This window comes from Carcharodon carcharias, chromosome 11 (assembly GCF_017639515.1).
Source record: "Carcharodon carcharias isolate sCarCar2 chromosome 11, sCarCar2.pri, whole genome shotgun sequence".
Taxonomy (NCBI): domain Eukaryota; kingdom Metazoa; phylum Chordata; class Chondrichthyes; order Lamniformes; family Lamnidae; genus Carcharodon; species Carcharodon carcharias.
The window spans coordinates 47,801,471-47,816,914 of NC_054477.1; the positions used below are offsets into that span (position 1 = coordinate 47,801,471).

The 15,444-nt window shown below is 43.2% G+C and overlaps 1 protein-coding gene across 1 annotated transcript in view; it reads left to right on the plus strand.

Annotated features, from left to right (window-relative positions):
• flt3 (fms related receptor tyrosine kinase 3) overlaps positions 1 to 15,444 on the plus strand; it is a 63,882-nt gene that overhangs the window by 32,725 nt on the left and 15,713 nt on the right. The window contains exons 8-11 of the mRNA XM_041198675.1: positions 2,344 to 2,528; positions 2,696 to 2,793; positions 12,749 to 12,881; positions 13,608 to 13,712. Of these exons, the coding sequence (XP_041054609.1) occupies positions 2,344 to 2,528; positions 2,696 to 2,793; positions 12,749 to 12,881; positions 13,608 to 13,712 (521 nt within the window). The remainder of the gene's footprint in view (positions 1 to 2,343; positions 2,529 to 2,695; positions 2,794 to 12,748; positions 12,882 to 13,607; positions 13,713 to 15,444) is intronic.

Consider the following 15,444-nt stretch of genomic DNA (forward strand, 5'->3'; position numbering starts at 1 on the left):
TTGATAGTGGGAGATTTAGCAATGGTAATGCCACTGAATGTCAATGGAAGATGGTTTGATTCTCTTTTGTTGGAGGTGGTCATTGCCTGGCACTTGTGTGGCACTAATATTAGCTTGAATGTTGTCCAGGTCTTGATGTGTATGCAAATGGTCTACTTCAGTATCTAAGGAGTCATGAATAGTGCTGAACATTATCCAATCTTCAGTGAACACCCCCACTTCTGACCTTATAATGGAATAAAGGTCATTGATGAAGCAGCGGAAGTTGGTTGTGCCAAGGACACTACCCTGAGAAATGCCTGCCATGATGTCCTGAGCTGATTGACCGCCAACAACTACAACCCACCTTCCTTTGTTCTAGGTATGGCTCCAGCGAGTGGAGAGTTTTTCCCCCGATTTCCATTGACTTCAGTTTTGCTAGGGCATCTTGATGCCAAACTCGGTCAAATGCTGCCTTGATGTCAAGAGCAGTCACTCTCATCTCACCCTTGAGTTCAACTCTTTTGTTCATGTTTGGTCCAAGGCCATAATGAGGTCAGGAGCTGAGTGGCCCTGGCAGAACCCAATATGAGGATCAGTGAGCAGGGTTTTGCTGTGTAAGTGCAGCTTGATAAAACTGTCAACAACACCTTCCATCATTTTGTATTTCTCTATTGAAAATAGTTGTATCTCCTGGTGCCTAACTTGATAGCTACAAGCTCCAGGACTGGCTTTCCTTTTGCCTGTCCTCTTCTGTACCATCTCCAGAGCCTCTACATTCCCTGTCATGTATTAGGATTAAATTGGGCACAGTACTCCAAAACAGGGCAACCAAAGTCTTGTTCTTTTAAATATCGTGCAGGATATTGCTTTCACATAGGAATATCTTCTAACAATAATAAAAAATCTAAAAGAATGAGACTCCACACTTGTGAAAAGTTCATTTTCATTGGCAGAGAAGTATTGTGGGATTTTCCAGCCCTGCCCACCAAAGGATCATCTGGTCCCACCAAAAGTCAATGGACTGCTAGCTGGGCCACTGCATCCCCCGTGGCAGGTCCTGTGGGGCTGAAAAATCCTGTCTGTTGTTTGGTAGTAATTATCACACCATTTAAAATTTCATTGCATTAACATGGACAAGCCCTAACTTTTCATGCAAATGCAAGAGAGGGTTTTTGCCTGTCATTGCTCAAATGCCCATACTGTACATAATCTCCTTGGCCATAAGTATAGATTCAAAGTCCAGATGAAATCATATGTTTGGCATTCACAGGGTAGAATTCTAATCCTCTGCTCTAGTAACAGCAGTGCCACTTGGGTCGGATTGGGTGAACCAGCACAAAGGATTGGAGAATTTAAAACACACATGATTTACCAACAAAACCAGTTGCTCCAGCCTGGAGTATCTGTGATCTTTTGCACTGGTTCAAGATTCAGTTCGCCTGGATTAGGCCCCACGCATGAAAGCTGCCCCCATCGCCCAGCCACCAACCCCCCACCACCACAATGATGACATTGCAAGCTTCTGCCAATTGCACTGGTTCGCACATTTTCTTGGGTGCACAGGTATTAATAGGCAGATTTTAAAGTTTTTTCATATCAAAAAATATCCAATTTACTAAGAATCCATCTGGTGCACATTAGCGAAAGAAGTACATGGTTCAGTCTAGTTTCTCAAGTTATTTTCAGTGATTTAAAGTCAGGTTATTCACAAGTGGTGAGCTGGACGTTCTTTTCAACAATTCTCACTTCCATCTGCATCAGTAAAACTGCACTGGGATACCACTCTGAGATATGTCAAAGAATAATTTTAATGAACAGAAGAAGACCGATTGTGCTGGTTCATGGAGGATTTTAGATTTGTGATTCTGAAAATGAGTTTTTAGCAGAAGTTTGTATTGTAACCTAACCTGCAATTTCTAACACGTTTTCGGTGCAAAGCAGAAACTCTACCCCATAAATCTTATAAAAATGTCCATGGTATTGATCAAATATACTGATACTCTTCTGTATTGGAAACAAGTTTTGGAAAAATATAATGTAATTTTTCTGAATATTTGTACAATCATGAGAGGTAATTCGGTACTATTACCCTGTTTTTAATCAATGGGTAAAGCAAATTATTGCAAATATAACCTGAGGTTACCTCTGCAGCACAATTTTTCTAATACTAGCTAATTCTATCTACATTCTCAAGACTTTAATCAAAATGCTGCAGCAAACAAAATAAAAATGGAAGTTTTCAAGAATAAACATTGATTGGGTGACTTCTGTCCAATTAACTCAAACGGTGTGTGAAGTTGATACATGTAAGATTCGGAAATGCAGATTTTAACGTGTCCTTTTTCTGTTGTTGTACTTAAGCTGTAGTGATAGCGAAAATGTAACTGAGGGCATTCAGACTGAGGAGTCAGATGGAAAAGCATTTGGGTCCAAAAATGTAATCAGTATGCTGGATACAACCGACATGATGGGTGGGTTTTCAATAGAGTGCTGTGCCGAGAATGCCATAGGTTCAATCTGCAAGAGAAGCTATCTTCCAAAACAAGGTAATGTCAAGGTTGTATAATTCTTGAAGCTATGTTAGTGGCAACATTCTGAACTAATTGTGATACAAGAAAAAGTAAACTGAAATAGAATGCAAACGGTTGCACAAGGTTTGCACTGCACTATGTTATTTTTCACACCTATATAATACCCTTTTTTATTATTCCAGGCACACCATTCCAGCAGTTTATTTTCTACACGACAATTGGAATCTTTGTTCCAGCTACATTCCTGTTAATAGTTTTCATATTCTACAAATATCAAAAGGTAAATAAGCACTTTACTTATGAATAATGTGTACTGGAAATTAATATCTTACCTATTCGATATGACCAAGCGAGGAAATATGTTCACCCTGCAAGTGATTTTTTTTCTGCCTGCACTCTGAAAACTGACAAACAATTTAAATCTAGTTGACCAACTGTTTTGGAGGTTTGTGGGAGATATGCAAGGTGTGTTTCAGCCAACATTAATTGAATGATTGATACATAAACTGGGAAAAGGAAATATCTTTTAAGTCAACTGTTCAAATCTGTTTTTGAAAGCAACATTTTTAATGATGAAAAATTACTGCACTTTCATGCCTTCTAGAGAATATTTTTCTGTAATATTTCAATGTATTTCTTACTATTTATTTCTTGTATTATGACACCATTACTTTAATTTTAATCATACCCTGTGGTCTTTGAAATTCCGGTACCTTAGCTGTAGTAACAGATGCAGCCACAGGGGAAATTTTTCCCCATGTTGGGCGGGCCGGTCGGGAGCAGGAGTGGACCCAATCACTGCCCGCGATCAGGTCTGTGTTACCATTTTACGTTGGCAGGCCAATTAAGGCCCACCCAGCGTATTTCATGACTCCTGTACATAGTAGGAGTGGGTGGTTGGCGGCGGGTTCGCTCGAACCTCTGGGTCCAATGGCAACCTTGCAGCCTGTATAAAGGAAGGCCTGGCAGCCTTGGAAAGGCTGCTCGCAATGGCCAGGAGAAGGGTTCTGCAGAGGGGCAATGTTGGTGACGCAAGTCCAGAGGGTAGGCCATTGGAGCAGGCCAGGCCAGAGGGTGGGCCATTGGGACAGTGTGTCCCTTGTTTCTCCGATGAGTGCCTAGCTGCCCTCCTGGAGGAGGTGACAGTGCAGCAGGAGGTCCTTCTTTCAAGGGACGGGAGATGGAGGCCCCCCACCTGACCAAACGTATATGGGAGGAGGAGGCCGAGAGTGTGAGCTCTCATGATTGGTGTGACGCACATGGCTCCAGTGCCGCAAAAGGTTCAATGATCTCCTGTACTCGAGAAGGGTGAGTACCATGTTGCCTCAAGTCACTTAATGCAGCCCTTTTCCCCAAACCCACCCGATCCCCCCACACCCCCGCCAACTCTGAGTACAGTAATGTCATTGAATCCCTCATGGCATGGATCCCTCGCTGGGTGTGACAGCAGAGATTGCCCATACCCAGTTCACCCTGAGCTAGGATGTGTTCTGCATCCGCAGCATGTGTGACACTGACACCCAGAGTATAGAATGGGTTTAAAAGTCAAGGATCTGCACCTAGGCAAGTGCTGGAGCTGCGAAGCATGTCGAAGTCAGGGTGCTAACATGCTGGGAGGGGAGCTTCCAGATGGCAGGGCACCAATCCATCTTCTTGCGCTCCACGTGCTTGTGCCTCCTTGCTTAGCACATGTTGTGCCACATGTGAAGGAGGCAGCATTTGGCCAATGGCGGGGTGAGGGTGGGGGTCAGCCCTGGCTTCTCTGGGTGAGTGTGCGGCAGCTGCAGAGTGATGAAGAACTGGAGTCCTGTAATGTCCCACTCTGGCTGGGCTGGCAAGGATGCGATGGGAATCCAGGTGCAGGCTGAACTAATCAATGCCCCTCTCTCCTTTTCAGGAAAAGGCTGTGCACAATGCATTGGAATGAATGCTGACTGGCGGAGGGCAGGCCCTGTTGGCCATCCTAATGGCTTTCGAGCTGCAGGCCGTGGACATTGAGAGGCGCCATGACCCCAGGTCCACCAGTGGTGGTAAGGCTGGGATGCCACGGGGAGGTATGTTTGGCGAGCAGCCAGATCACTACCTGTGTTGCAGAAGCCACGGCACTGCTGAATGCTCAGCGATTGAAGTTAGCAATGTGGGTTGACCATTGATTATGGAAGGATGAGCGCATAATGATTCGGGGGAGCGGCATGCAAATTGACATTGTCTCTACTGTAACTAATCAAATGTCCTTGTTCTTCCTTTCAGCATCACCAGAGCAGGGCCGGGAGGAGGAGGCAGAGAGGCCACCTCTCACCCCTGAAGCCCCAGAGCAAATACGCTCTCCTGCGTCACACCATCTCAGCCAGGCACCTTGGTGGGAATTAAATCTTCAGCTAGTGTCCCGGGGCATGGCGGTGAGGGTACTTCACACTCACTTGAGGTGTGGGTAGAAACAGAGAGTGCCCAGGGCTCCGGCAGTTAGAAGGCTGCTGGGAACCAGGTACTTGCTTCGTCGGTGGATGATGATGAGCCCCTGGAGTAGTCTGAGGCAGCAGACGCTGCAAGTGCAGCAGGGTATGTGGGATGATCTGCCAGAGATACATGAGGCTATGCGTGGCACGGTGCTCATGCTGGAGGAGTCCACACAGAGCATCACCGATGAGCCTCGTGGCCAAGCGCCATGCTTCCTCCATGGGGAGAGTGGCAACTCTTGTGGAGAGGCACCTCCAGGAGAACAATCCGGGCTTCCTGGGGTTGCGCTCAGACCTGCAAGCCCTCACAGTGACATTGACCTCAGTTGGTCAGTGCCGGTGTGGGAGATGGTCTGGGCACCAAGTATCCCAGTTCGGTGCCCATCCATCTACAATGAGCAGAGAGATCCGAAGAAACCTCACATCAGTGCAGCAGCTGACAGTTGTCTCTGCGGGCTCCTCTCAGGGTGCTCCAGATGAGGGCAGCAGCTCCTCCGCCCCTCTGCCAGTGACTGTGGCATCCGATGAGGCTGCGGCGACTGGGGAGAAACCAGCTGTGGAGCTGGCCACCCTCCCAGGCAGGGCCATCAAATGCTCCACAGGCTAGAGGACATCCACCAAGGTCATCGAAGCCAACAGGACAGCGCAGTGAGCAGGCTGTCTCAGATGCCAGTGTCAGCGAGGGGACAGCAACTAGACATAGGACCCGTAAACGTAAATTTAAAGCACCTTAAATACACCACAGGTTTCTCACTGGTACTTTTATGTTGGCCTATAGTAGTTTCTGGAAGACTCGATGTGATGTGCAACACCATTTTTGTTTTCCTTTATGAATTTACTTTTGTTTACTCAATAAATTTGATATGTTGCCATGCCTCAGGGTGATTCCTTACTTCTGCATGTGGACGGGGAGCCCATGATCTTATGACTGAGTTGCTTGATATTGAGCTTTATTGACAAGGGCCTTAGATAATGTTAGTATCCAGGCTGATTTAGCGCTCAGGTACTGAAGTGTGGAGCCTGGAGCCCTGGTGTGTGTTGAAGGTCCATCTGTTGTGGGCTAGCTGAAGGTTCTTTGGATTAAATTGGTGTTCCTGCCTCCCTGGAGTATGCCGGGGTCAACTTCTACCCCCTCAGCGTTCTCCTGTGCATGCCCATCCTCGGACTCACTGCTGGACTCATCATGTGTATTTGGAGCAACTGCGTCCACGTCTTCCTCGTCCACTGCATCGCCCCTTTCCAGCGCTAGATTGTGGAGAGTGCAGCATGCAACCACTATCAGTGACACACGATCTGGGGGGTACTGGAGTGTGGCCTGAGCAGTCCAGGCATTAGAAGTGCATCTTTGGAACACCAATGGTTCTCTCCACCACAGCCCTTGTGGAGGCATAGCACCTATTGTACCGCTGCTCAGCCTCTGTTCTTGGATGGCAGAGAGGTGTCATGAGCCACCTTCTGAGGGGATAGCCCTTGTCACCCAACAGTCATCCATCCAGCTGAGCTGGAGCACTGAAGAGCCTCAGCACCTGGGAGTGTCTGAGTATGTAAGCATTGTGGGAGCTGCCTGGGTACCTTGAACAGACTTGTAGAATCAGCATCCTGTGATCACACACTATCTACACGTACATGGAGTGGAAGTCTTTCCTGTTGATGAAGGCAACGGGCTCACCTGCTGGCGCCTTGACGACCACATGTGTGCAGTCTATTGCACCTTGGACGCGGGGGAAGCCAGCAATGACCGCGAAGCCTCTGGCTCGCTGTGTCTGACTGGCATCATCCTAGCAGTAGTGGATGAAAGTCAATGCATACCTGAACAGAACGTCTGTCACCTGCTTGACACAAATGTGTACAGCTGATTGGGAGACACCGCAAAGATCACCCATCGACCCCTGGAAAGAGCCGGAGGCATAGAAGTTGTGATCTTCAGAGCCACTGGCATGGGATGTCCACCCACACAGTTTGCGGAAATCTCAGGGCCTATCATCTGACAGATGGAAGTAACTGTCTCCCTGGAGAGATGAAGTCTCCATCGGCACTGGACATCAGACATGTTGAGGTAGCTGCTTCGCCGCCTGTATACCCTGGCAACAGGATTGTGGCGTCTTCTGTGGCCCCTTTTGCCTTGCACTTTCTGTTGGCCCTGCACCCCCTGTGCCTGCGCCTCTCCTCCCAAAGGTGGCTCCCCTGGAGGCTGAATGTGGACTCTTGGCCTCCTCCCCCTTCTGGCCCCCCCCTTCCTCCTCAGAGGAGGTGCCTCCAGTGGAAAGCATAACTCGCATTCCCAGGCTAAGGGACGGCTTCCTGAAAGCTGCAGGCCCCAGAAATGATTTCTACTGTAAAGTGCTGACCAAGGCTTTTATTCCTGTCCTAGCAGCTGGTATGAGTTTTGAAGTCTTCCTGCTCACTCTGGCAAGTAAAAGTTACTATGACACTTAAATCCCTCAAACGTCACATTCGCGATCCCACTCACCCCTCTTATCCCGCCCGTGGATGAGGTTTATACAAATGTCTCCTACCCGCCTGCCTGTTTTGCCCATGTGACATCCTGAAGATCGAACAGGCTGTAAAAAATCAAAATCAATTGCTGCCGCAAGGGCCTTAACTGGCCTGTTAATTGATGGCAGGCGCGCATCCTAATTTATAGCGTGCCCCCTTTCCCAAATATTGTGATGGCGAGCGGTGACATCAGGACACTCGCCCAACATCACCCCGTGTCATTTTATGCATGAAGACACAATGGGGCAATTTAAATTATGGCTGCTAGTGTAAAATGGACAATGGTAGCTCAGCTGATTTCTATTGATTTAGTGGGAATAAAAATAGGAAGTGTATAACATGTGGCCATTTTAATAATGCATTTTTTAGACAATCACCTAGGGCAGGATTTTCGAGTTGTCGGGCGGGCATGGTGGGTGGGCCCGGGAGCTGCTGGGAAACGCGCTGCCACCCATGATCGGCTCCCGACTGCGATTTCATGCTGGCTGGCCAATTAACAGCCAGCCAGCATGAAAGGCTGAAAGGCCCAGCACTGCTGGTGCACGGAGGGGTAGGCTGGGCACTGAAGTCAGCGCAGGCGTAGGGGAGCGCGCAATGAAAGCTCGCTGAAGGCAGAGAGCTGCCTCAGGGAGCTGAAGAAGGTTGAAGCCAAAAATAAACATTACGAAATTCCGAAAAAAATCTCCACCCATTAGAATCACTCACCTAAGCATATTGATGATAAAAATTCTGCCCAAACATTTTTAAAAATTAATGTCGGAAACCTCATCCCGACCTTGGATAAGGTTTCCTCTAAAATCCAAAGGCCGCCTGGCTGATTCGTCTGCCCGCCAACCGTAATGTTGGACGGGCAGTGAAAAATCCAGGTCAATTACTACATTAATGGCTTCAATAGGACTCCTAATTGCCGGCTGGCGGGCTGCTGACTCTCGCGCGGGCCTGCCGACTGAAATATCACGCGCTATTTCACACTCAGACGTATTGGGTGTGCGCCCACACGCCGAGCGAAAAATCCTGCCCCTAAAGTTCCCAAAGACCCTGATATTACTTTCTGTGGTGAATGGGCTTAGCACATCCCTCATGCAGCCTCAGCTGCCTGGAATTCCTACATTGGTCCTCCTTTTTTTTCTTCCTAACTATTCAGATAAGAGGATTCACAGTGAGAAACCCATGAGTACCTATAATGGTGTCAAATTAATAAATATATATTTTTTAAGAGTCCAAAGGTTTGAGGATCTAAGCATTAGCAGAGATTAAAAATGAACAACAAAAAATTTAAAAATCCAGAAATGGCCTAAAAACACATCTTTATATTACTACAACTTACAAACATCTTCCACCTCTAGAATGACCTAGGTATAAGAAAGCAGCTGCCAGATTGGTGGACTGAAAAGAGATAGGAGCAACTGTTATTCTAGTTTGGGAAATCTCTCTTGCTGACTTCATTTTCTGTAAAGTTTTGGGCTTGTTTGAGATGAGTGGAATTTTCACTTCCCCAAGGCTCCATCTGAAACTGACTGCTGGGTGATTTCCAGGCAGACACGCAGTGCTTCTCCCAATTTTTCACTCTTGCCAGACCTCTTGCACTAAATTTATCCTCACCACCATTATGAATCGGACCACTAGAAAATTCAGGGCCTATATGTCTATGCCTATTTCTACAGCACACACAGATCAAAGCCATTAAGGCTGCTTTAACTGTTAAATCATTGCAATCAGAGCAATTGAAATGTAGTATGAAGAAGGTTGGGTAGTAACTACATTTACATAAATCCAGATTACTAGAAAGGAATATACTTCCAAGTAGATCTGATAACTAATTTAGAAAAGAAGCAGAATAAAGTAACCATAATATGTTCTGTTACATCAATTAACAGGTTGTATCACTCAGGAGCTTATTCAAATTTCTATTCAACCTCATTCCTACAATTAAATTAATGTAGTAAAAAGACCAATCAGATATTCACATTGAATATAAATCACTAGAAAAAATGCTCATGTTCTGAAAGAGTCCTGAAAATTAGCTAAATCTCATCATTTTAGTTTATAATTGGTTTTTAGTTGAGGTCCTTGGTAATGTTTCTATTCACTTTGGATATCCCTTTACATTTAGGTATGCAGTATGCCCAATGTTAGACCAAAGATGCCAATAATTTAACATTGATATGAATGGGTCTTTAAAACTCATGTCCTGTAAATGGTTCTAACTGGCCTATCAAAATGGTGTTTATCTCTTTGCATTTAAAAATGAAAACAACAGTTTTGTCAGGAAGAACCCAAGTTAAAAGCATTAATTGTTTTTAACAATTGAAAAATGCAGGAGCATAGCTCTTCCTACAGGTTTAACAGATTCATATTCATGCAAATGCAAAAGATCTCATGGGCAGGATTTTCCCGTCACTTAGTGGGGGAGCGGGGCCTGCTCACTGACGCATAAAATGATGTGCGGTGATGTTGGGCAGAACTCGCAACATCACCGCGCCCCATTTAAATTTTCAGGTAGGCGGGAGCGCAGCAAAATCAGCTGTGTACCTGCTGACCTGTCAATGGCCAATTGAGGCCATTGACAGAGTCATTGAAGTAATTAATGGATCTGCCCATCCAACCTTAAGGTTGGTGGGCACGCCGGGAGCCCTGACAAGCTTCAGAAAAAGCAAGAAACCTCATCCACAGGTGGGATGAGGTTTCATGTAAGTTTTTAATAAATTTAATTAAAGATCTTCAAAAAGTAATGGACATGTCCCAACTCATGTGACAGTGTCACATGAGGGGATATGTCAGGGACTTATTTTTCTATTTTTTAATATTTTTCATTGTAGAGCTGAGCTCCCTGAGGCAGCACTTAGCCTCAGGGAGATGAGCGCACTCTCAGGTTTTGGGATTCCCCCTCCCACCTGCACAGGGAGCACATAGTGCTTCCGTGCGGACATCACGCTGGGTGGGCCTTAATTGGAGGTGCGCCTGCACTTCAACTTCCCCCCTGATGGGGGGAAAATCCTGCCCCATGTGTTTTAGTTATTAATTATGTATAATATTTCAAATTGCTAAGGATTATGTGATGAGAAGTTCTGATATACTCTTATTTGATAAAACTAGACAATTAGATAGGAAAGACAGAGATATTGCCTTTTTAATACTGGAGAGATCAATTGACTGCAGTGAATTTAACTCCTCCCAAGTGCTAATTTTCCTCTTTTCTTCTAAACGAATCTAATTTTCCTGCTTTGTCTCACTGCCCTTTTATGTTCTTCTTCTTTAATTTATTATCTTTTTGAATACTACAATAAATTTAATATCAATCACTACTTGTGGAAAAGCATTCTACATATTCCAAGAACTATTCGGTGTGAATTTTAACACCTAGGTGGGAAAGCATCCCTGCAAACGGTCTGCTTGCCTGGAAGTGACAGTAGGAGCTCAGCTGTTAAAATCGGCTGGGCCTCATTAACATGTCACAGTCCAGCTTTCCACCTAAAGTGAGAAGGAGGTGGCAGGAAGGAAGGAGCCCCAGAAACTGCCCACCGACCCAATGTAACTGTGGGGGTTCCAGGACAGTCTACGGTTTGTGAAGAAGTAAGTGTTGGGGAGGACTGTGGGGCAGTCGGTTCCACACCTTCCTTTGTGGTGCTCCTCTGGGCCCCATGAAAGCAAATTTTAAGCTTACCTGTAAAGTTTGCAGCGGGTGCCATGCTGACTTCTTGGTTGAAATTGCACCATGGTCCTATTGACACAATGTGATTTGCCTAAATCTATCTGGCAGCTGCTTGACTCTGGCAAGCATTTCATCTGCCTGGAAAATCATGCATGTTAACATTAGAGCAGAACGTAGTGGGTTCATCCACTCCATTTTAATTACCAGCTTTGTGTTTTCATACCAATGGAAATAATTTATCAGTATTTACATTGTCTATCCTTTTTATCATTTTGGACACTTCTATCAAATTCTCTCTCAATCTCTCAAGTCCAAAATGCAGCTCCAGTTCTGCTAGTCCTACCTTGCCTTGTGATTTCAGTTATTTATTAATCATCCTGCATTGCGTTTTCTCCAGAATTATAACATTATTCTTATAATGAAGAATCCAAAACTAAACACAGCCTTCATGATGTGGCTTTATCTTCAAGTACATTCTATCTAGTTGCCACCAACATTCATAGTAGTTTTTAAGAATTGTAAAATCAATTTGCAAGCATTCTCCCATTTCACTGATCAGACCCAGATAATATTGAATGGGGTAAGTTTTACAAATTAGTCTTCCTGGCGGTAATTTTCTAGTGATAAGACCTCTGTTAGTATCACTTTGTAATCAGACACCAGAAATGTTTGAAAGTAGCTTAGTCTTTCTCATCTTCCTTTCTGTGTAAAAGTGTCTCACTTCTGTGCAGGAGTGTCTTCCACTCAGCACTTCCCTTGGGGGCAGAACCGAGAGCAGGATCTCAGGGCTAGAGGAACTATGTGCAACCCTGCATCCTATAGTGCTATGAAACACCCAATATGAGAATCAATGCACTGTGTGCAGACTGGATTGTTAATATTTAGCAGCTCATGAGGCAGCTTTTAATCACACTAAAAAGCTTATCTATTGTGTAGCAATACCATAGCACAGAGATTTGCAGTAAGAGAGTGGTGGAATCTCATTTACTCTTTATGCATAAATAAAAACAAAAAAACTGCGGATGCTGGAAATCCAAAACAAAAACAGAATTACCTGGAAAAACTCAGCAGGTCTGGCAGCATTGGCGGAGAAGAAAAGAGTTGACGTTTCGAGTCCTCATGACCCTTCGACAGAACTACATCCATAAATTCCCAGTTGTGTTACTGGAGATAAGTATTAAGTGGAGATTAAATGTTGCTTCACGTTGGGAAGGGGGGAAACAGCAAGACAGTCATTTTGCTCTTTGCTCTCACACATTTGCAAGTATCTGGTTCATAGCTCCATCAGCAGAGAATAGTTCACCTCTTCCAACCCTTGCATAGAGTTGTGCATGAGCCACAGCAAATAAGAAAGAGAAGGAACTAGAGAGTAGTGTTATCCTAACTAAAATGATTTAATGTTCTTTTCAGGTAGTACTCTTTGTAAAATAAGAAATGGGGTTAGACTAAATAGCTCCAATGTGAACCTAGCAGTGGCTTAGTTACCCAAGTGTGTTGAATTTCTTATGATTCTATAATCAAACATTTTCTCCTTCAGTACAGTTGTTTATAATATGATGCATAGCAATTATTGGCATATCAGAAATTTTCACATTGGTTAATGTACAATCTCATTCTGGTCTTCATTCAAGCAACCTGGCTATGAAAGACAGCTCCACATGATACAGGTTGTTGGATCATCTGAGAATGACTACATTTATGTTGATTTTACCCACATTGATTATGACATAAAATGGGAATTTCCTCGAGAAAACCTGGAACTGGGTAGGTAATCTATTCCAAACCTAATACAAAATAAATATTTCCACTAAAATAGCATGACAAATAACGTGACAAAATAAGACAGGCTACTCAGCTCCAACTATCTTTTTATATCTAATGTGATTAAAGTGCCACCATTAATTTTGTAATATTTTAATGAAAGTGTACATTAAAAAACTAACCTTATCTTTCAAAAGATTAGTTATTTGAAAACATTGACATTATCACTTGAGAATTCAGTGCTTTCTCTTGGACACAAAATAATGACAAAGGGTTAATTATCAAGAACTAACAGTTTCTTCTGTTGAACCTACGTAGCAGATTAAGTAAGAGTTGAATACATGAATTTGAGCGATGTGTCTGTATTTGATCATTCTTAACCTGAAAATGGTTTCAAAGAAAATGAAGACCAATGAACTATTCCAATAATTCACAAATGCTAACACTTTTTTGAAAAAGTGCTTACCTTTAAAACTGAAGACAGCATCATCGAAAATAAAATGCTGGAAATATACAGCAGGTCAATTATCAACTATAAAGAGAAAAGGCATGTCATGACATTTTAGGTATTTATGTAACTGGTATTCAAAAATACAATCCCAATTTTTTAAAAATTTCTTTCTTAATCCACAATAAGTTAAAATTCCTTCTTTGATAACACTGGTCAGTATGTGTACTAACTGTAGACAAATTTGGTACTATTCTTAATTAATTGTTTGTACACTGTAGGGAATGTACTTGGCTCTGGTGCATTTGGAAAAGTAATGGAAGCCACGGCATATGGAATTAGTAAAGCAGATGTCCCTATCCAAGTAGCTGTGAAGATGTTGAAGGGTATGTGCAACTTATGCCACACTAATCTAAGTAGAATGTTTATGTGCAATGTTGTACAAATATTGACTCACACTTGGGTAACCATGCAAATATGAATTATGGTTTTTACCCCAATATATTAATACAATTGTGGATTCCATTGAATTATTATAAAGGGTATCAATTTATTAAAAATTGTATTTTAGTTCTTATTTATTAGCTTAAATATAGCAGAGAAATAGAAGCTACAACTCAGTGACCATTCTTATAGCATTTTGCTATATTTTTATTATTTTTATTTTCAGACTAATATTTAGATTAGCAGAATTAGTCTTGCCTATGTTTTCCTAGATAGTTGGATGGACCCTACCGCTTCTAAGTGCATTTAGTTCAATATAGCAGCTCAAATTTTAGCAGGTGCTCAGAAGAAGCCAGGAATAAAAGATCACAAATAAAAAAGATTGTGATTTATATTCCTGCGTTATTGATTAGATAATAATGGGTCAATCCAAAGCTTGAATAAATATGTCCAACTGATTGGATAACTCATAAATGACAATGTTAGAAATGAAGCTGAATGTTGAAACTTTAATAGTTGGAGGCTACAATAAGCAGATAATAATAAAGGATAAGAAGCCTCAAATCTTCTGAGATCATTCCTTTTGTGGGACATCATCCTATAGATTTAGCTATTGGAATTTTAGAAAGGATTTTTGCCTAGATCTGTGCCTCCCTTGCTAACAGCACAGTGGGTGTACCTTTCCACAGGGAGACTGCAGCGTTTCAAGAAGGCAGCTCACCACCGCCTTTTCAAGGGCAATTAGGGATGGGCAATAAATGCTGGCCTAGCCAGAGATGCTCACATCCTGTAAATGAGTTTAAAAAATGGTAAGGTAGATGTAGAATAAATAGCATAGCACCAAACCAGTAAGGATCAAATTAGGCCAATATGAAAGATGTCAAAAACAAAAAAACTGTGGATGCTGGAAATCCAGAACAAAAACAGAATTACCTGGAAAAACTCAGCAGGTCTGGCAGCATTGGCGGAGAAGAAAAGAGTTGACGTTTCGAGTCCTCATGACCCTTCGACAGAACTGAGTGAATCCAAGAAAGGGGTGAAATATAAGCTGGTTTAAGGTGTGTGTGTGGCGGGGGGTGGGGTTTGGGTTGAAAGATGTCAACACTAGAGCCATCTTAACACCTAGCAGTTGGTAGCTTGGAAGAAAGGATATCTAAACAGACAAGATTTACTCAATCCCACTGAGTCTTAACCCATTTCAAATAAACAGATTAATTACTTTAATAAAGTAGAACACACAGGAATTTCAGAAGAATATGATAATTGATATGCTAAAAGAGGCATTTCAATTCGTTAATGTCATTTATCAACATCTGAGAAGGTGCATTAATTGACAGAATTGCTGTCTCATGGAAAATCTCCTTTCTTGAATATATCCATGCCTTATTCCGAGAACTAAATAATCATCTTGAAAATGTAACTTAACTGCCTAGAAATTCTCAATAAGGTCTAGGATGCCCCTGCTATTGAATAATAGTGCACAAATGCCTAACACCTGCTTCAGGTATGAGTAAAGGAGGCCTTTTTTTTGTCCTTACCCACTATGTTGGGCATGGCACTTCTGAACAGAACAGCATGTGTTTGACATCTGCTATTTTGGTGCCTGGTGTCTGTGCAGTGCTCACATAATGGACACTATGCAATTTAGTTTCTACGTATCTTATTCAAATTAAA